Source organism: Aythya ferina (assembly GCF_964211825.1).
Source record: "Aythya ferina genome assembly, chromosome: 2".
Classification (NCBI taxonomy): domain Eukaryota; kingdom Metazoa; phylum Chordata; class Aves; order Anseriformes; family Anatidae; genus Aythya; species Aythya ferina.
In genome coordinates, this window is record NC_140297.1 from 6,298,980 (window position 1) to 6,319,287 (window position 20,308).

The 20,308-nt window shown below is 40.7% G+C and overlaps 1 protein-coding gene across 5 annotated transcripts in view; it reads left to right on the forward strand.

Moving 5' to 3' along the window:
- LOC311432690 (sodium channel protein type 5 subunit alpha-like) overlaps positions 1-20,308 on the forward strand; it is a 206,930-nt gene that overhangs the window by 179,348 nt on the left and 7,274 nt on the right. For all 5 annotated transcript variants that reach the window (XM_084511137.1, XM_084511136.1, XM_084511135.1 and 2 more), the window contains exons 22-24: positions 6,109-6,231; positions 11,752-12,033; positions 18,563-18,616. In XM_084511137.1, the coding sequence (XP_084367263.1) occupies positions 6,109-6,231; positions 11,752-12,033; positions 18,563-18,616 (459 nt within the window). The remainder of the gene's footprint in view (positions 1-6,108; positions 6,232-11,751; positions 12,034-18,562; positions 18,617-20,308) is intronic.

Genomic DNA, 20,308 nt, shown 5'->3' on the forward strand with positions numbered 1-20,308 from the left:
GCCTTTTTTTTTTTTTTTTTTTTTCTCTTCTCCTTCTTTCTTCTTCTCCCTCTTGTTTCCTCCCCTCTTATTTAAGCAGGTAGATTAATTTGATGAAATCCCTGGCAAGTGCTGTGGTCCTAAGCAGGATGGGGGTCTGTGCTCCTCTCCCAGAGAGCACCTTACAGGGCATGTAATTATTGGGGGTTCTTCTTGTTGTTAGAGGTTTTAGGCTTTAAATTGCCAGCCAAGGAGTATTTTTACTGCTGCCCAGACAGAACAACTTGTTCCTTGGTCTCTGCTATTAATTCATCTGGGTGGTGATGTGACTCAACGTGAAAATGCAGTCTATGGCTGGGCAGTATTGTGCTGCTTAAATCCCCTTTCCAGCTTGGTGCAGTGGATGTTCACTGGTTATCCATAAGGATGTGCTTTTAGGCTGGTGAGAAGGAGCACCAAAAAGAAAGGACTAGGTCCTACTGCAGCTCAAACCCACCTCATTGCTATAGGAAACTGTCAGGTTCAGGTGAAATGCTGCTCCCAAAGATTGTGCCCCCTGGCACCAGCAAGATTGCCTGGGTGGGGTGTGCACTCTCCTAATGTGCTATTAAGGTCTACACGTATGGGAAGTAACCTCACAACTGTTATAAATGCAAAAGCTCATTGGGAAAAAGAGTCTGTCTCTTTGACTAAAGACCCTTTCCCCTGTGTGTTCTGGAAGGAGGCTGCACTATGGCACTTTCTACTCTGCAATTTTTTTTCTGCAACCTTAAAATTCTCTTTTGACAGCTTTACTGGGGTTTGCATCAGTTACAATTCTGAAGTCACTGTCAGATACTGAAGACATATATAGCTATTCTATCTACTTTACATCTGTGTTTGTAGTTTCAATAGTCCAAGATATGCTGCATATATGTTAACTCATGAATTATGTCAGCACCAATGTGCTCCCTGTAGAGTGCATCAAGGAGCTTGAAACATCTGATAGCTAAAAGAAGCACACCATAAAGCCAGCTCGTGGGAAGAAGCTGATGCATTTTCAGAAGAGCTCACTGCTGTCCCCACCACTTTGCTTCTCCCAGATGGACACAAGGCACACCCTGGCCAGTTTGTGGGGACAACACTGAGCACAGTGGGAGCCTAAAAGTGCGACACCTGGCTGCAAACAGATGGGTCTTATTTCGCATCTCAAGAATGACAATATTTCTTTAAAATGGTAAACCTAAAAGAATGACCATCACTTTCAAGATGTCCTGATTCCTGGACAAAAAAATTTTTGGTCAAATATAATCTAGTGGTGCATTGTACCAAACTGACTAAGAAATTCAGACATTATTCTTATTAGAAACATGTTGGCTATAACTCTGAAGAGTTACCAGTGAGGCTAGTCTCTTGAGATCTCTCTAGAGATCATTGCTTGTATTCTAGTGGCCTAAATTCATTGATTCTTCTCGATTTTGCTCTGGAAACACCTGTGAATGTCATACAATGGGTACTCCAGGCCCATGCTGCTAAGCCACAGAGATGACAGCAGGTTTGCTTTCAAAACACCATGCATGGGCCTGGTAATCCCCATGGCTGTCATTTCTGGTGTTCAGTGCAGTCAAAAGATTTAAAAGCTCTCATTTTTTTCTTGAGCATAACACTGAAAATGGCAAAAAAGAAAGATGTGGTGTTCATTCATTTCTCCCTTTACTCAGCTCCAGGAGGCTGCTGCGCAAACTCCTTCAAAGTCTGTCATTCTCTCCAGCAAAGGAGATCTATCTAAACAAATTGCATATAGAAATATAGGTATATAGATGTGTTTATACATATATAGTTAAAATGATATATGTGAAAAGAAAGAGAGGAACAGAGCTGAAAAATTTCACTACATGCCAGGATAGAAGAGAGCTCAAACACCACCTTCTGCAATGGCAAGAAGAAACCAAGGTGTGTGGTTGGCATCAACCCTGGCTTTGCCTGGAGGCTGGGATTTGCTGGGAAACTCAACTGTCCCATTGAGCTGGGTGGTAAACACTGCCTCTTTCAGGGTGGAATGACCTTTAGGAGTTTGCTTAGAGCACTGAGGTTGAGTTGTTTTGGGGCTGTGCTGAGATGACCTGAGGAAAACAAAAGAGAAGAGCTGCCATGGGATTGAAGTCCCAGCCCAAGGAACTGATGGGACCCATGCCATTAATGTCTGAAGAGGCAGGATCCCATACAGTGATTTGGGAGGGCCACTCCCCTGCCTTACACACCCTCATTGCTGGCCAGGCTGTGCACAGGGGCTCACGGTGGATGGGTAGCAAATTCCAGTGAAAGCATCATCTTTGGGACTTCAGAGGAACCAAATAAACAGCAAATAAAGGGATATGGAACAGCCTAGAGCTGAAGCGGAGGGTGTTATTACTCTATTAAGTTAAGGGAAGGAAGGTTTAGGAAGGAAACTGTGGAAGCTTCTTAGCAAGATCTAGCACGTTTGGGAAAAACCCTCCAGGGAGATATTAGAAGCAGAGCGTATGCAAATAAGAACAATAATAAAGCATCTCAGGTCAGAAGAGGTACATAGGAGGGTGAGACACTCCATAGCTTACCTGTTAACATGTGTGCCATGCAAAAAGGCTCAAGCCCAACAGAAGGTTGTGCATTTTATAGGAAACACTCCTAGGCAATACTATTCCTTAGGATTCCGCTGTGTTCCACAATGTTACCATGCTGACCTGTCTTCAGAGGTAATTTTTCCTGAAAAAAAACTACAAAACCATTTGCAAACAGATATTGGAAGGGTTAGAAATACATGCATTATTATGAATCTGGAGGTAACGTTGACACTACTAGTGTTTTCTGGGTGCCTGCAGCATTCTAATACTGAGCAGAGGACAAATGCAGAAACTTAGAGTAGCCCTGGGCTGCATAGCCCTGTAGCAGGGAAAAAAAAAAAAAAAAAGTTACAGAAACTGCTGACTTCACCTTTTGCTATGATTATGTGGGACTGTCAGCATCAGTTTTGAAAACTGCTTGATTTTTTTTCTCTAAAAATAGCCTTCTGGGTCACTTTTAATCAAGTCCAAATGGCCAAGCCTCTGTGCTAGTGATTCTCCTATAAATAATATTTGACAGGGATACCTTCAAAACAAACAGACGAGCATTTAAACAAGTTGTCTCAAACTCAGTTCTGACTCCAGCCTTGTAAGTCTTTGCCAAATATCACACAGCTTCATGGCCTAATCCTCTGAACAGATATCTAATGCTGTGTAAATCTGTGTCAGGAGGGCTACAACACCTGTGTGTGTTTCAGGGTGACATTTATGGCACTCCAGAGAAAGTGGTAGCCTGCTCAGACCTGAAGGCTGGTCCTGCAGGATTTGAACAGGATTCCTCTTGAGAGAGAGGAGAGCTGCAGGACATAAATCTGGGAGGAAGGAGGAGGCGTGCAGATTCACACACCAAGACAGTTTGAAAACCTTGAAAAGATCTACTTTCAATCACTGGGTAAAGCTAGCAAAGAAGGGGGGTGTTGAGTGCTCTGTAATGATTCATTTTATTTTATATCTGTACATTCATTTTAAAGTGAATGAGCTCGCCTTGTAATGTATGAATGTACAGATCTTGGCTCTGTCACTGATCATAACATTTTTTTCTTACACCTCTAGCCTTTCTGGATAGGCAGCTCCAGGGTTTTGTGGGGTTAAAGCCATTTTCTGCACTCAGCTCTCCACCAAGGACAGAAATATGTGTCACTGAGTTGCCCCCTTAGCATGATATCTCAATCCTGCCAATTATATTACAATTTTAAGAGGCCTTAGTTGAACAGCTCTAGTTTATGAGTGTTTTGTGCGTTTGCTTACTGCTATTAGACATCCTTCAGCCCTTTCTCCTTATTTAGACAATGTTCTCATTAAACTCAATGGGGAGAATAAACAAAAGGAGTAGGCTTTGGGCTGTATATTAATGCAACTTTGGAGTATTGGTTGTAATCAAGGCTGATTACAAATAGGGAAGAAAGAAAATGGGTGCAGCCTCAGTTTGGAAGCATTGGTGTGTTTAAAATGGTTTGTGAAGTCAAAATCAGGTTTTCATATTTATCTGTGAGCGTTAGCTGAGAAGGATTCAGGAGAAGTTAAAGGGTTACTAATGAATATGTGAAAACTGTAGTGTAACTTACTGTAAAATAACTTCTTAGGCATCATCATATCATGGGTTCAGGTCTGCTTCCTGAGACAGGGTAGCAAAGGCATCACTGGTGACTTTTACCTCCCCAGTGTGTTAGAGTCCTATAAAATTGGACCTTGAATCCAGCCTGCCTGTTTTCTGTGGTGTTACAGCACTAAAATGCAAAAATATTATATTAAAACCTTCCTTCTGCATCAGCTGCTGGGTCCGTACATGGGAGGTGAGTTTGTGTCGCACCTTGTTAAAGGGTGACATGCTGAAGTGAGACAGTCAGACTCTGTGCCGCTTCGTCCTCTGCATTTCTGGGCTGTCTTGTCATGAAAGATATCCAGTGTGTTTCACCCAGCCCAGGCGTGATGTCTCTGAGACCTTCTGCCCTTAAGCTTGCTGTCACACACATGCCACAATAAAGCCATCAATAGGTAAATAACAAATTGAGCAGTTTTACAGAAATGCTTAGCTATGCAGACAGCACTTGTGCATAAATGGATATGTATTAAGGAGAAAGGCTGCTCCATACAGGATGCTAGTTTGGGATGTAGGGGACCAGGTTCATCATATCCTGCCTCAGCACAAACCTCATGTGGTTCAGAGAAAAATTCACCCCATCCTAAAAGAGACAGGATGATTTCCCACCAGTACTGGCCATCTTCATGAGGGATCCTAGAGTTTTTGGTTACATTAAGCATCATTTTTCCTATAGGGTAGAAGTATCCCAGACTTAGACTTAGCTTCTATCTTTAAAATGGCAATAAAACACACTTCTTCCAGGTGAGGTTTGCACACTCACATTAGTGAACATGAGATACTCAGATACCATGATAGGGTTGAGCAAATAGCTGAAATAAGATGGGAGTAAGGGAACTGTGATGAGCAGTGTGCATAGGTCTCGTTCTTCTAAGAAAATAACTTACTATAACATGTGGGGATTCATTTTGGTTCCTTTCCTAATATGTACAATTTGGCAAGACACTGATGGTGTTGGAAGGCTGTTTCTCAGTAAGGATTCAGGCAGTGAACACTGATTTGAGCACACAAACCCCAGCTCCTCCGTGTGTCTGCTCATCTGACCCACAATCTCAACTACCATTTGGTTCACCCAGGCTCCAGTCCCGTGCTTGATACCACCCACATTTCTGACCAGCTGGACACTATGAAAGAACATTCTGAGAACATGAAAAACATTGAAACCCCTCTGTGCTTCCTCCAGATTTGGAAATATTTCTAAGTTTATTTCAAAGAAATAGCATTTGAGAGGAATGAACCTTAATGCTGAGCACCTGTTGAGTTTCCTTCTCCTTTAGAGGCTGCACAGGAACCAGAGTAAAGTGAAAAAGTGCAGAATCAAAGTCATGAACAGAATTCTTTTAGAGCCCGTGGTATTAAATCAAATCTATCAGCAATCTAGCAGGCTTGTTTTCTAATCAGTAAGTGTAAGATGGATAATTGAATGGTAAAGCTAAAATCTTTTATCACTGCTGGAAATGGTTAGATCTTACAGGTGCTTTCATCTGGAAAGCCCTAAATTATAGCACTTACATGACTCATCATATCTTTAATAGTGGGAGATGCACACACACCTTGGGAAGCATACCGGAAACTACAGCACGGGTGTCACAGAGTGCTGGTTTTGTAACGGTGATCTCTTTTCTCATCCATTTCATGCAAGCTGATGTTAAGAGGATTTCTGTGTGCTTAGTTAAAAGAAGACTGTCATCTTTGAAAATGTCTTTCTAGAAAGTTTGTGTTAAACTGGAGACAAAGGGTTTGTGGGTTGGTAAGAATTCTGCATATGCATGGATGTAAAAACATCCTTTTTTTGCATATTGGTCTAATTTAATGGCTTCCACTTAAGGTGTTTTTTTTCCACTGTTCACTAACCATCTGTTTCTTTTCAGGACGGAAAGGAAGAAGAGAAGGAAAATGGCAGAAGCGTACTAATAGATTGGATTTTTGCTTTGTGTCTCCATTCAGGTTTCCTTAATAAGCCTCATAGCCAACACGCTTGGATACTCCGAGATGGGCCCCATTAAATCCCTCAGGACCCTCCGAGCTCTGAGACCACTAAGAGCACTGTCACGATTTGAAGGGATGAGGGTAAGAGTATATGAAGCACTGATCAAAGCTGAAAGGCATGACAACAAGCATGTAACAGGGCCCTGTTGCACTTGGTTTTGTCTTCATTTTGTCTGCCAAAGGAAATGACTGATAATGCTGCATCAAAACAACAAAATCAGAAATCCCTCCTTTGTCTTGATTACAATTGTATCGTTACAGCTTTATCCTCTGGTGGATTTCATGATAAACTAATCCTGCTGCCTAACTTGTCATATTTCACTTCAAAAAACAGCTTTTTGGCTGAGGAAGCATCTGGCTAACAATTACCTCTCAATTATAAGGCATACCAGGGGAATAACCAAGCTACAAGTTTGCTCCCTGCTTTTGACATGTAAAAAATAAGACTGACTGGGAAAGTTCTTAAGGACTTTTTCACTGATAATTAGAGCAAAAATTAGAAATGCCAAAGTTATGGAAAGCAAATTAATAAATACACAAAGTCTTTCATTTGAACAGATAAGAGTTTTAATGTGTGATATCAGGACTAGCATTAAAACCGTGTATCTTGTGTTTGTTTTTCTGTCTTAGGGATCCATATCTCTCCCTTTCTCACTCATTTGCTGGCATGGCTGTATCAGCCTAGCATACTTCTCTGTTTGTAAGCCTACCTGCTGCACTAATCAATCACAGTCTAAATGGGTGCTTTGTTTATTTAATTCTTTGTACCATGCATAACCTGCAAAAGATGAGAACTATATTCTGTACGAGCTGAGGGTTGCTACTAATTGCTACATGCAGATAGCATAGCAAGATAAAGCCAATCTGTGACAAAATTCCACATAAGACAACACACATTCTCTCTGGAGAGCCCACATCTCACTACTAGGCCAAAGAAGCCTCAGCTTTTATACTGAGGTATATTCAGGGTAAAATTTTGCATAGGCAAAAATTTTGGTCTGAATCCTAAGTGACTAGATGTAGTTCATGTAGTACATGCATGCAGTCCTTGCAATTCAATGCTCCAATATTAAGGATCTATGGTTTTGTTCCACAGAACTTGCGATTCTCTAAATCACATAATTTGTGTGAATGAAGATGGGAAAAATCTAACTGCAGACCATTCTCATCTATGTTAGTATTAAAACAAAAAGATTCAAAAGGCTCTATTCGTCTGGGCACTCAGACCTGCATTGTTTGTTCACCACACTCCTTCCAACAAGCACGGGGAATATTGTAAAGGTTTTTCATAAAAGAGAACAAAAGCAAACTTCAGATCCTCAGCTGGTATAAAGTGAGATGTTGCACCTCTGACGTTAATAAAGGTCTCAGTCTTAGGCCATCTGATGACCTCACTCCATCTTTATGAAACATACACGGATTGAACAAAAGTTGGTTTCTGCAAAAACTGCAGTAGTTTAACTACCAGAGTGATTTGGACTCTCATGGACTCTCTCAAATCAATTTAAATCTGGCTTATGAAGGCTTAGCTTCTACTGGTGGATTTGCAAGCTCAAGTGAAACCCCTTTAAGATACTCTAAGCTGACATAAGAATGCTCCCTCGTGACTTTGTGTCAGCTTAATTAAATTGGATTCAAACTTAAAAGCAGTGGGCAGACTAGAGCAAAGCATTGGAAGAGCGAGAAACTGAAATAGGAAAGAACTAATGTGAAAATGCTCACAGCTCTGAGAGGCATTCTGAGAACAGTGATAGGTTGGCTTGGTGGAGATCCTACATGGCGTAGACACATGGTGCTGCATCAGCCCAGCAAGTTTCCTTAAAAATACATCCATAGTTGTCGCTCCCTCTGGTGCCTGACTTAACATCACTTTTCCTCCCTGTACCGTTGCTGCAGCTGAAATGTATTCAGTCTTTCTGAGCTACCAGAGGTAGTGAATTAGCTTGTAAACTATGATAAAGTGTAATTGAGAATACGTGCTATTGGAAAATCAAAGCACTTTATTTCTGGTGTGTCTAACCACACTTAACACAACTAGGGACAGTTAGACCTTTTATTATTAGGAGTTCATATGCTCCAGAATGCACAGGAAAATTGCCAGCGCAGTGATGGATTAAATCATGATAATGTGAGAAGCAAACACCGACAGTGAGGAAATGATAATAGTTTGCTCTAGTATAAAGTCTTTTTCTTGAATAACTCAAGGATTTCTGCATGGCAAGAGCAGAAGCAAGAAAGTTCTCACTGCAGTAAAAGACTTAGTTTGCTGTACCGAAATTTTGGAAACAACTGGTTCTGAGGCTAAGGCACAGAGTAGCACTTTAATGGATGGCCTCTGCCCTGTGTGTTGGAAGTAAGTGTGTGTTGGCACCTCTCATCCCATCAGAGAGGTCTGCAGAATAAGGCAGAAGGCCATCCTGCCCCTCTGTCCCCAGAAACAACACTTTAATGAAGACACTCAGTAAAGATACTTTATGACAAGTCATGTCGTGCCTGTGCCGCCACTGCCCATCAGCCACCACTTTTTTTCCAAACCATGCCCACGGTAAATTAGCTTAGCTCTGCCTGCCCCAGGTCATGCAGTCTCCATGTCTCCCCGTCTCTTGCCCATCAGGGAATTATTTCCAGAGGTTCCACTTCTCCGCAAGGCTCTTCCCAGCAAGGAAGGTTATTGCAGTATTTCAAAAGGATAAATGGGTGGATGATAGACTGTTTAATGTGAAACTGATCCTAGGCAAAGTCATGGTGAGGCTGCTACAAGATACATGCAGGAAAGAAATAGCATAATTAATGCTAGTTAGCATGATTTCATGGGAATAGTTCTTGTGAAACTGATATGGTCCTTTGATTTGATTACAAATTATGCTGATGATGGTAACTGTGCTGATATAATATCCTTAGATTTCAGAGAGGAATCTGATACCATGGGACATTGTGATAAAAAGCATGAGCTTTGTGCCAAGCCAAGTAAACATACTTTAAATTAACTTAAAATGGATGGTGGATCTCAAAATTGTAATTGTAAATAGTGATGACATTGTAAATTCAGTGATGAGTGTCCCAGGGTGAGGGATTCTTCACAGGAAGAGCTGTCCTTAATCTGGACTTTAGCATCTGGAAGGAAATGTAAAATCTTTGCTGACAGGACACAAAGTGATTTGGGTAGTAAAATGATATTACAGATAAGGGAATTATACTGACTGATCTGGATCACAGCGAAAACCAGATCAGTTGTGCAACATGCATTTTAATAAAACCACACACATCATACACCACAGGAGCAGGAAAGTAGGTCACTCTGGGGACATTTCTTGGAAAACAGCAGCTAAGAGGGACTTAGGGATTGGGACTGCTGGTCAGCAGGACACAGGCCTTTGGGCAGGTCTGACAAATGAGGTGACTGTTACAGTCCGTCAGTATACAAGATAGAGATTTGCACCACTGCAAATTAGGGCATGGGGTGGCTCAGTTTCTAGGCTATCCTTCAAGAAGTCACTGGGAAGGGGGTTCCACCTATAAAAGCACTGATGGAAACCCAGAGGTATGAAACCTTTTCTTAAAAGTACCTGTATATGATGCTGTTTCAAGATGCAGCAGAAATTCAGCCCTTTCCATGGCAAGTTTAGTAGCTAAACTTTTAATGTGAATTTATGATAACAACTTGCCCTCACATATCCAGGTCTTTAAGACCTCTTTCATGTCCCAGTGCAATTCAGGAGCGCTTCCAGGAGGCCAGATGGCATCAAGCTGGTGTAAGAGCAGCAGCAGGGGGAGAAGAATCAAATCCTCTGTTAATAATTCATTTGGAGAGGTGTTGCAGGATTTGCTCCAGTTTCATGTCATGTTTCATTATCTACGAGCTATTGAGCATAATTTGGCAGACGGAAAAAAGCAGGATGCAGGCATGGCCGTGGCTCACCCTGCTGAAACCTGGATGTCTGTGTCCCGTGGCAGGGTTACAGATGGGAGGTGGGTGCAGATGTGACATAAGTGCAGTGGCTTTGTGCTGGCACAGATGAAAAGCCAACGAAAATATTGTCACACATAGAAGCAAATTAAAGCTATTTTGACAAGGGCTGAGAGTGTCTTCAAAAAAGCCCTTGATTTTGAGATTATTTCACATTTTTATTATCACAGTAAACGGTCTTAAAACAATGAAATTAGGAATTGAAAAACATCCAAAACTGAAAGAAAAAATTAGGGAGAAAAAATGAAAAGTCATTAGGAATGAGCTTGTACAACAACAACAACAACAAAAAAAAAAAAAGGTCAAGCAGCTTTTCTCATGTGAAAATTGTCTTCATTCATAAATGCACAAAATAGAAATCTGGGTTTGGAAAGATTTACATAATTTTGTATTGTATATTGTAGATGAAGCTGCCACTATACATGCACATTTTACTCTTCCGGTTTTTCTTCTTCCTCAACACAGAAAAAAAAATGACAGGGAAACAAATTTTACATTATTGGCTTGTCAGAAAATTGGACAGTAACACAAGAGAAAACAAGAGCTGACATTTCCCATAATCAGATTCACAACCGAATAAAATTTAATTTTTATGGATCAATATCACCTTGTCTCAGTTTCAGAAGCATAGAAGGGGAAGCGCTCAGTGTCTGCCTACCAGATTTTAATCTCTAAAGCATGAGACAGAGATGGAGACAAATCCATGCAGAGGGGCTGGTGTCTTCAGCAGTGTTTTCAGGCAGCTTTGCCTGGACCATGCAATAGCAGGATCTCCAAAAGCTATGAGTATGGAGAAAACTTATAAACTATGGTCAGAGGAAGGGGGAAAACTACATTTTGAGATAGGGTTCTTCTCTCATAAATCTTCTTTAGCGTGATGTCTGGCATGCATAACATCTTAAAACATTAAATAAAGTGCATGCTGACTGGTCGATCCCCTAGTACTATAAAGCTGTGTTCAAAACTGGCAGCTGTACAGCATCGGTAGATGGTCTGACCTTTATCCCTTTCATATGGCTTCAGAATGGTGTGCATTACCTGTGCCATCATGCCCACACCTTAAAAACTCCTTTTGAACTTCATTTTGATGTATGATTTTACACAGATTTTAACAGCACTGCCTGGGTTGGTGTGGTGGAACTTCACAGCATGTCATGGGAAAATGTAAAGGTTTTTTGTTATTGTTGTTATTTGTTTGTTTGGTTTTTGTTGTTAAATTAGAATGGTTTCACTGATTTAATCATGTGTACTGACCATGGAGGGGAACTTGGTTTAGTATAGTATATCTCAATAAGTTAGTATTTAAGTAAACCAAATTAATCACAGCTAGAGTTCACATCTTAAGGAGGCTTGAGTTCAGCAAAAGATTTCAGAAACCTTTTCTGGCCTATTTTGAGATAGTGGTGCACCCCAGTAATTTCCAATTAATTGCGTGATTGTTTGAGATTGTCTGACTGAAGTGTATTATCCAGTAGGAGCTGGGAGGTCATGGTGACTTTGCAGATCGCTCCTGAATTAAAAGATTCCTCTGGAAAAAAATATATATAATAATCTTCCCTCTGGAAAAAACATTAATAATTCTGTTTTGTTTTGTTTTGTTTTGTTTTGTTGTTTTCTCTCCCTTTTCACCTAAGGTGGTGGTCAATGCCCTCGTGGGAGCCATCCCTTCCATCATGAACGTTCTGCTTGTCTGCCTCATCTTCTGGCTCATCTTTAGCATCATGGGAGTGAACCTGTTTGCTGGGAAGTTTGGGAAGTGCATTAATAAGACAGAAGGAGATATGCCTTTGGACTCTAAAATAATTAACAACATGAGTGACTGCATACTCTATAATGTTTCTGGCACATTTTACTGGACAAAAGTTAAAGTTAACTTTGATAATGTTGGTGCTGGGTACCTGGCTCTGCTACAAGTGGTAAGTGTGACAACCTGAGAGTAATCTCTAATGGGCAAGTGTTGCTTATTCCCACTGAAAAGGATCTGAATCATAGGATCGGATTAACCTCTATAGTTTTCTGGTTTGTTTTCTTTTGTTTTGAGCCATACTCATTAGGGGAATGCCTTTCCTCAAGTGAAAATGACTCATATACGGCATATTCATTTGGCCTAGAGATATTTATGGAAGCCTCTGGTTTTATTCTGAGCTTCTGATGCATCACTAATGTAGTCTTCTCAGAGATGATTGAACTATTAAGGTGAATTAAAGACTATTTTTTCAATGTTGTAATCCGCAGCAAAGTTCAGATCCAGAAACAAAAAGTCCTGGTGCAGAGGGAGGACTTTTTGTGCAGAGTACACTGGTCTGCCTGAATCAACTGGGACATCATTATTCCCTGCCACAAAAAAAAATAAAATAAAAAAAATGACGTTACAGTACCTTCAACTGCTCAGCTGTTATTGCATAAAGCTGGAGTTGTGAAGGAATCTTGATTTACAGTCCTTTGCTGTGTTTGATCTATAAAGACAGAAGTGAGACACTTTTATGACCTTTTTTCAGTAGGAAATGTAAAACACAGATAAATGGATTGTATACACAGAGATTGAAGGTGTTGGAAGACACCTAATGGATATGTAACAGGAGACTCCATCCTCTGTCCAGATTCTGCCATTGGCCTGCGGGGTGGTTTTAGGCAAATTCCTTTGTGTTTCAGTTCCATAGGGCTCTCATGTAAAATGGTAGCAATGATACTTCTTTCTTTTGTTCCTAATTTTCTCTGAAGCCTAGTGATGGCAAGGGATGGACACATGCTAGGAATGTTGGTTGTGCTGGATTTTATGTATACAGAGTGAAACAAATCCTTTGCTACATCCTTGGACAAGGAGGTTGCTGTCTTGAAGTGCCTGTGATGGCACCCATCATTTAGATAAAATCTTGCATGCTGGGTTCTTGGTTCAGTTGTCATACATAGGCATCCAGTACCCTTTGTAGTGCCTCTTGCCCCCTCCTGTCCTTCCAAGAGGACATGGGCCTTTCATAGGTCCCCCATCCTCTCTTCTACCCCTATTGCTTCCCCTGATGCAAATTTGTTTTTCACCAGATGTATTTTTAATCTTTCACAGACATATGAACTATCTTTGTGAAGTAGCTCTCCTTTAGCCTTCTATACTCTGGTCTTGGTACATATACATTGGTGTTTGAGGTTTTTTTTAACACTGTCCATGGAGTCTTTGCTTTCATGACCTCTGGAAAGCAGAAGGGTTGGAATGTGCAAAACCCCTTTTGGTTCTTTTCATGTCAAAAAGCTGAACTGAGAGTAGGAGCTTTCATCTTTTGCATGTAATTATGATATTCAGCTCACCCATGAAGGGTAGATTAACTCACTTTGAACATCTTTAATTAGATTTTCCATTCTATATAGTGCTTTCTTTGTCTTTTACTTAAACATCCAATCTAGCTGAGCAAAATTTTCCAGGTTTAAAGTACTGCTCCTCACCTGAAGCTTCTTATCTCCTCCATGACTGCATGCCAGATGGCTCATTTGTTTGGTCAAAAAATGCATGAGGGTATACCAAGCAAAGCCTTTCTAAAGAACACAGGAATTAGGGAGGCATCAGAATTTCTCTTCTAGTCAAGTTATGGAGACCTGCCTCTGAGTTAAGTAAATATAATGAACCCAGACCTGAGCAGCCTTCTGCCAGATGGCCATGAATTCCTATGTTGTTTTCATTTCTGAGATCTCTTTATCACCTAAAAGGGAAGGAGACAGGCCTGAGTTTGTGGGTCCTACTGATGGAAAGAGTAGAGTTATTCCATCACCATTTCTTTTACAAGACCCAAACTCCAGCTTTCAGAAATTCTGCAACTTTCCCTAAACTGTCACTTCCAAAGGAGTAACCTGAAGTGGTTTCTTTTGCTGTTCTGCAGTACCAGTTGCTGGGCACTTGGCACTTGTGATACTAGTTGCATTCAGCATGTGGGACCCCATGTTGGGATCAGTGATGGCAGCAAAAACATAACTGGTCACAAGTTGGATCTTGGCACTCTACTGAAGGAACCAGTTTTCCAGCAGAAAATGGACTTCATGACCCTGCTGGTTTCTTTCAAACCTATGATCCTGTATTGAGCAGCAGGGAAGCAGAGTTTCCAGTTGCAGAAGTGCAAAAGAAATGCCATAAAGATGGAGTCTGTGTGGGCCAAACAAACGGATTATGGCAGGAAATGAAGGAGTCCTAAAACCTTGCTCAGCTTCTAGGGCAGGTGCCGGCTCCTTCCTCCAGGAGGAAGAGCAGGAGCCAGATGCCATTAGGGGATTGATTTCGACTTTCATCCTGCACCTGGAGCTCTTCTGTCTGCTGCTAACAACAGGCTTAGGCGATAAAATGTAAAGATGACACCCACAGAAAAGGAGCCCAAACATCTGGATCTCTTTTGCCAGACTCCAGCCGAGGAGTGTCGGTTACAGGTACTTCTTGCCAAATATGCTCCATATGGGCTCGCATTTCATGAGCAAGCTGCTTTAGGAATTGCAGAGGATCAGTTAACAGCTCAGCTCTCCTAAGAGGGCAGACACGTTGCTGCATCTTTTTGTATGCCGAGACAGCATGTAGCAGTGATGAGATAAGCATTTTGGTTACAACCCTCAGGGATGCAAAATATGAGCTTTTAAGTGGGACTTGTCTTTTGAGTGTTGACATTTTCAGCTTCTTTAAATGACTCTGAATTACCTTTAGATGCTGGGATATATATCTGAAAATCCAAATGGAAATGTGTAAAGCAAATCCGTCTGCCTAATGTTCTGTCCTCACTTCTACAGCGTCTTTGAAAGAAATGAAAAGTTGCTACTACAGCACCTTTAGGGCTTACAGCTATCCAGAGGCAGACTTTCTGACAACGTAGCTGAAAACCTCATGAAACTTTTCCTAAAGAGCCTTTGCTCTTTTTCTAAATCATTTAGGATCAGTGATGTTGTTCTGGAGATGCCTTAACTACTACCACTTTGAATTAATGAGTCTGTGAAAATGTTCCTGTGAAGTAGTAATTCCAGATTTAAGCTTCTCGAGCTCACAAGACTGTCTCACAACAGGTTACTAAAATAGGGTGCAGACTCTGCTCATTCTACAAGCAAGGGAAATACCTTATTCATGGAGAGGAGAAGTTCTTTATTATCATGACTTTCTAATTTACAAGAAGGATGATTCACTCTGCTGGGGATTTAATCCCTTTACATCCTAATCTATTAGGAAAAATTATTACTACAACGCAGTGCTTCAGTAATGCTTGTTCTGTATTCCCAGAATTGCTTTGCAGATCTCAACAGACATATCTTAAATTTCCAGTAGGAATTCTTCATTTCCATTGCAGGATCTTTGCCTTCATATTAGGAACAGCTCCACTTTTTTTTTTTTTTTGCTTGTAATTTCAGCAATCTATTGAAGAATACCAAGAGAACAAGTTGTTTCTCACCCAGCATCTGGTTTGCTTGGAAAAGAGCTCCTTAGCAGGAAAAAGACTTACAGCAATTTGGTCCTATAATTCTTTGTCACTATGGATCTCCAGACAGGGAATGGAAAGACAGTAGGAACCCTCCTAGACCAGTGCAGCAACCAGGAGCTGTAGAGTTAAATCAGCCCCTCAGGCCAGATGCGAAGTCACGACTGAGCTCATAAATCAGCTACAAAATGGTCATGAGACAGTGGCGTGTGTCTAAAGTTACTGAGTTACATGATCTCTTGCACTCCTCTAAACAATATGCTGCATTTTACTTTTGCTGTGGATGCAAAATGTGCAGAAAATCAGTGTGCTTCTGAACAAACCATATTTTGGTATTCCAGAGCCTATTTTTCTGTATGTGCAAAGATCAGGAACAAGCAGTGGTTCAGGAGGCAGTGCCCTTGGTGCCCGTCTAGCCCAGTGGCCATGCAGACACCTGGGGTGCTCTGGTATGCCCAGTGCTTGGTGGTGCCCTGCCCAGCAAAATAATCATTCAATAAAATAAAAAATTGCTGCTACAATGAAACTGAAAAATCTGGAAAAATCAACAGAAAAGCCAGCAGAGTGGTGTTAGCACAGACGCCTTAAATATGTGTAATTTGGCTGTACTGTTGGCAGCTCTGTCTTAGCTTTCAGAAGTTTCTGTCAACAGCAGTAATGCTTGAAGAAGGATTTCAGAAACGTGGGGACCAATGCTACTGTCTTCAACAGCAGTCATTTTTATGTCAGTATCGCAATCCTTTTCTAGAAAAAAAAAGTTCCCTCGGGCAGATGTAAAGGCTTGTTTTATTTTAAGGTACCATTTGGTTATACAATAAATGGCTTGAGAACATCTAGTGCCGGCCCACCGATCCTCCCCACTAATTTGCTGCACTGCAGCTCTAACCACCAGTCAAATAACAGGACGTAATCCCATCCCAGGATTTTATCAGTAGATAATCTCGTCACATGACAGTTTCAGTAGAAAATGGTGTTTCTCTGGATAGCTTCCAGGCAGGATAATATCACAAACACTCCCATGAAGATTTTGTCACTTCCTTATCCAGAGTGTAAGTGGTTACTAATTCCAGATAAATAATTTCTTTCCCCAGTGTTATATTTCTTTCATTCTCAGTATCTCTTACTCTCTGCAGATGAAGTGTCTAGGGAAGCTTTCCAGAAGCCTGGTGGATTTTTAATTCCCCTCCTTCTGGACAACTGGGAAAAGCAGAAAATCACAGTTCTTCATTCTCTTAGTATTTATTTTCATCAGAACACTTCATCATCTGTTATCACTACAAACCACTGTCTTGCAGTAGAGTCTCTTGCTTCTGTGGTACACATTGAGAGGTAAAATAGCTACTCCAGAGGAAAGATTTCCTCCCAAGTGGGAGAAAAGTACAGGCTAAGATCATATCATTGTGTGACACAGGCAGAAGGGTTTCTTGTTTCATCCTGTCCAACCTTCCTGAACAGCACTTTGAGCTGGGAGCTGCAAGTGGCTGTGATGACACCAGTAAATCTTTCAGCAGATTAGAAAGAGAACAGCAAAAAAAGGAAAATATTAGAAGAGCTAATGTGACCGGTTTAAATAATTAGTTGTTTCGATAAAACTACTGATCATTCTTGTACACACTTTATGTCTGAATTGTTTTCTAATACAGTATACCATGGCATAGATTTTCCAAAGGGTTCTGATATGGTGGGTTACTTTCTTTTGCTCAGTAGATGGAAAAAAAAAATACACTTTTTCAAACATTATTTTGTATACACATCCATGAGAAATAAATATGGTTGACCTCTGGTACAACATTTTCCTTTGGCTTAGTAGTGTTCAGAGGAAAACCGAATGGCAGCAGGGCTAATTTAATAACAGAAAGTATATAATGGAGCATTTCTAAAACCACTGGATGTACCCAGCTCAACATAAATGCCTGGTTTTCTCCTGGGAATCCCTGGCCAAATTCCCATTAGCATTATCTGGACTTGCATGCCTACACAACACAGAGAAAATTCAACCTAGTTGTCAGTAGGATTAAAAAAATATATTGGGCATGGGTCTTTCATGCATGCTAGTGTAAATCCGATTAAATCAATGCATCTAAAAATGCCTCATTATCTACTCACTGATTTTAAATCCAGGGTAAGACTAAGTGGGTCAGAAGTCAAATGAGAAACATCCCCAGCAGACTATTATGAAGGTAATGTGGCTTAGGCCAGAGCAGGACCTAATGCCATGCATGTTTGGTACCAGACCATGTCTAATGAGAGGCATATAGTGAGAGCAGAGTCAGGCTTCAGGCTTTTGCTACAGAACAGCAAAAATCACTTCTTTGTGTTTCTTCTAGGAGCTGATAGCACTGTCCTTTCTTCATTTTCTCTGCAGGCTCTAGTAATAGACACCAATTCCTTTGGAGTCTCTCCTTTTTTAAAACACTTTAAAAAATAATTAGAAACACTGATTTAAAAGAGAAAAAAATAAAGAGGCAAATCCGAATAGTAAAGCAGGCTGAGTTTCCTTGGCCAGTCTCACAGCAGGTGCTGTCTGCCTTTGCTCCTTTCAAGTCAGCTGCGATCTGTGCAGCTCCCCAGCTTTGACATTGCCTTGATTTCTCCTGTTTTAGAGGAGGTCAGGATCCAAGCTTCTATGGGACCCTGAAGCATATTCAGTGCTGTCAGCCTGAGCGAGCATTACAGATGGGCTCCATCTCCCCTGGTCAAAAGAAGTTCCTATTCAAACTTCACAAGATTTAATTGCCATGTTTTCAATTTCTATTAAAAGCTTCTGTTATATCCCTGCAATTGCAGAAAATCAGAAAACAACATGAAAGTCTCCAGGATAAAACCATTATGGGTTTTAAATGACTAAATGAACATAAACCCATGGGTACACGTTGCTTTAAAGGAGAAACAATTGATTAGTTGTGAAGAACATGCTCTACACTGTATTTTGGAAAGTCATCACAGTGATGATATCATTTCAAGATAGGCTTATTTAATATGCTTAATTATGTATTTTGTGGTTTCTTTTCAGGCCACATTTAAAGGCTGGATGGATATTATGTATGCAGCTGTGGATTCACGAGAGGTAGGTCACTGCAAGGAAAGGAATTATTTCCTTTTCCATTGACAGTTGCAGCATTCATGATGTTTAGCAACAACAACAAAAATACATGCAGGTTGCCAGTCCCTGTCTTACTTTGCTTGAGACCATTACAGACCTTCATTTTTTTGCAGCTTGTGCATGACCCTGAGATTAAATCAAGTGCAGCCCTCAATTCTATATAACCAATTTATCTATTTGTACTGCAAAACTCCCAGCACAGAGTGACACCTCCAGAGTGAGACTGAGTCTACCAAAAACCTAAATTGTCTTCTGTGTTTCTGCTGCTCTTACCACTGATAGCCATATTTTTCATGGATCTAATTTTTGATTACTGGAACTTATTTAAAAGTTTGTTTTTGTTTTTGTTTTGTGTGTGTGTGTGCGTGTTTTGTTGTTGTTTGGGTTTTTTTTGTTTGTTTGTTTGTTTGTTTTTGGTTTTCTTGAATAGAAGGAGATGTCTCTTTCCTTTTTTTTTTTTAAGTAATTTTAAAGACACAAGATTACTCTTACTGTTAATTTTTGAGGTAGCTACTGGGTATGAATGAGATTTTGATAGGCTAAATTGAGTAACAGGGAGTTGAGCCCTGAATGCAAGGACAAATGGTGGAAAATCCTCGTGCCATCAGTGAGACAGAGAACTACCTGGTTTGGTGGGAGGTGCCCATGGCAGGGGGTCTGGAACTAGAAGACCTTTATGATCCCTTCCAACCCAAACCACTCTGTGATTCTATGATTCTGTGATAGCACAGCTTGTGGTATTGATTTATTCTTCCACATGTACATGTGCATCCTCCTTGCTACTGAATGAAACATGAGGGTTACACATGGGAAAATATGGCACTTAGGGAAAAGTGAGCTTCTAATACAAATATTTCAGTCAGATACCTGAAGCTGGTAGGGCAACGCCAAGCATTTTTGCTATAAATGCACTACACGTGGTTTGAGGCTATCAGAACACATCACTCAGTCCTTCAGCAAGATCTCTGGTACCTTTGCTGCTGGTTGAAGGCATTACCTACTGCAAGTTTTCAAAGATACTGACACTAAGGGAGCAAAAACTGATAGCAGTAAGAGTCAAACCCTGGCATTGCAGCTCTTGCACCCTCCCCCAAAAAAGCATATGCCCACACAAGCAGCAGATGAGAATCTGGAAAGCCAGCACCACCCCTGTTGCCAGCAGGCTTTTTTGAAAGAGGCTGGTTTGTTCCTTTCTCTGTTCCACCTGAGCTAGATAAGCTGTTGAAAGCCCAGAACTCCAGAGATTTGTGACTCCAGGTTTGTGCCATAGGTTTTTTGGGTACCATTTCTTCCTTAGAAAAGTTCTTTCTGATGCGGATATTGCTATCAAAATGCTTTGCATACTGAGGTCTCTATTAAGAAGGCACTAACCATTCTACAGCAGCCATCTGATGGTTCATTTCTACTCATCATAAAAGAAGGATTGTACTTCTAAATACCTTTATTCTCAGTGCAGTGATTTTTCAGTAACATTTAATCATACTGCGATCATACTTTTGTGTTTTTTTTCAAAGTACTATTACTTTGTACAAAATTAGGGATAAGCAGAAGACTGATTCTTTTCCCCTTCTGGGTTCAGACTGAGAACATTTAATAGGATTTATTCTGAAGTTGCACTTTTTGAAGCAGTGTGATCGCTGTGACAGTATTATGAAA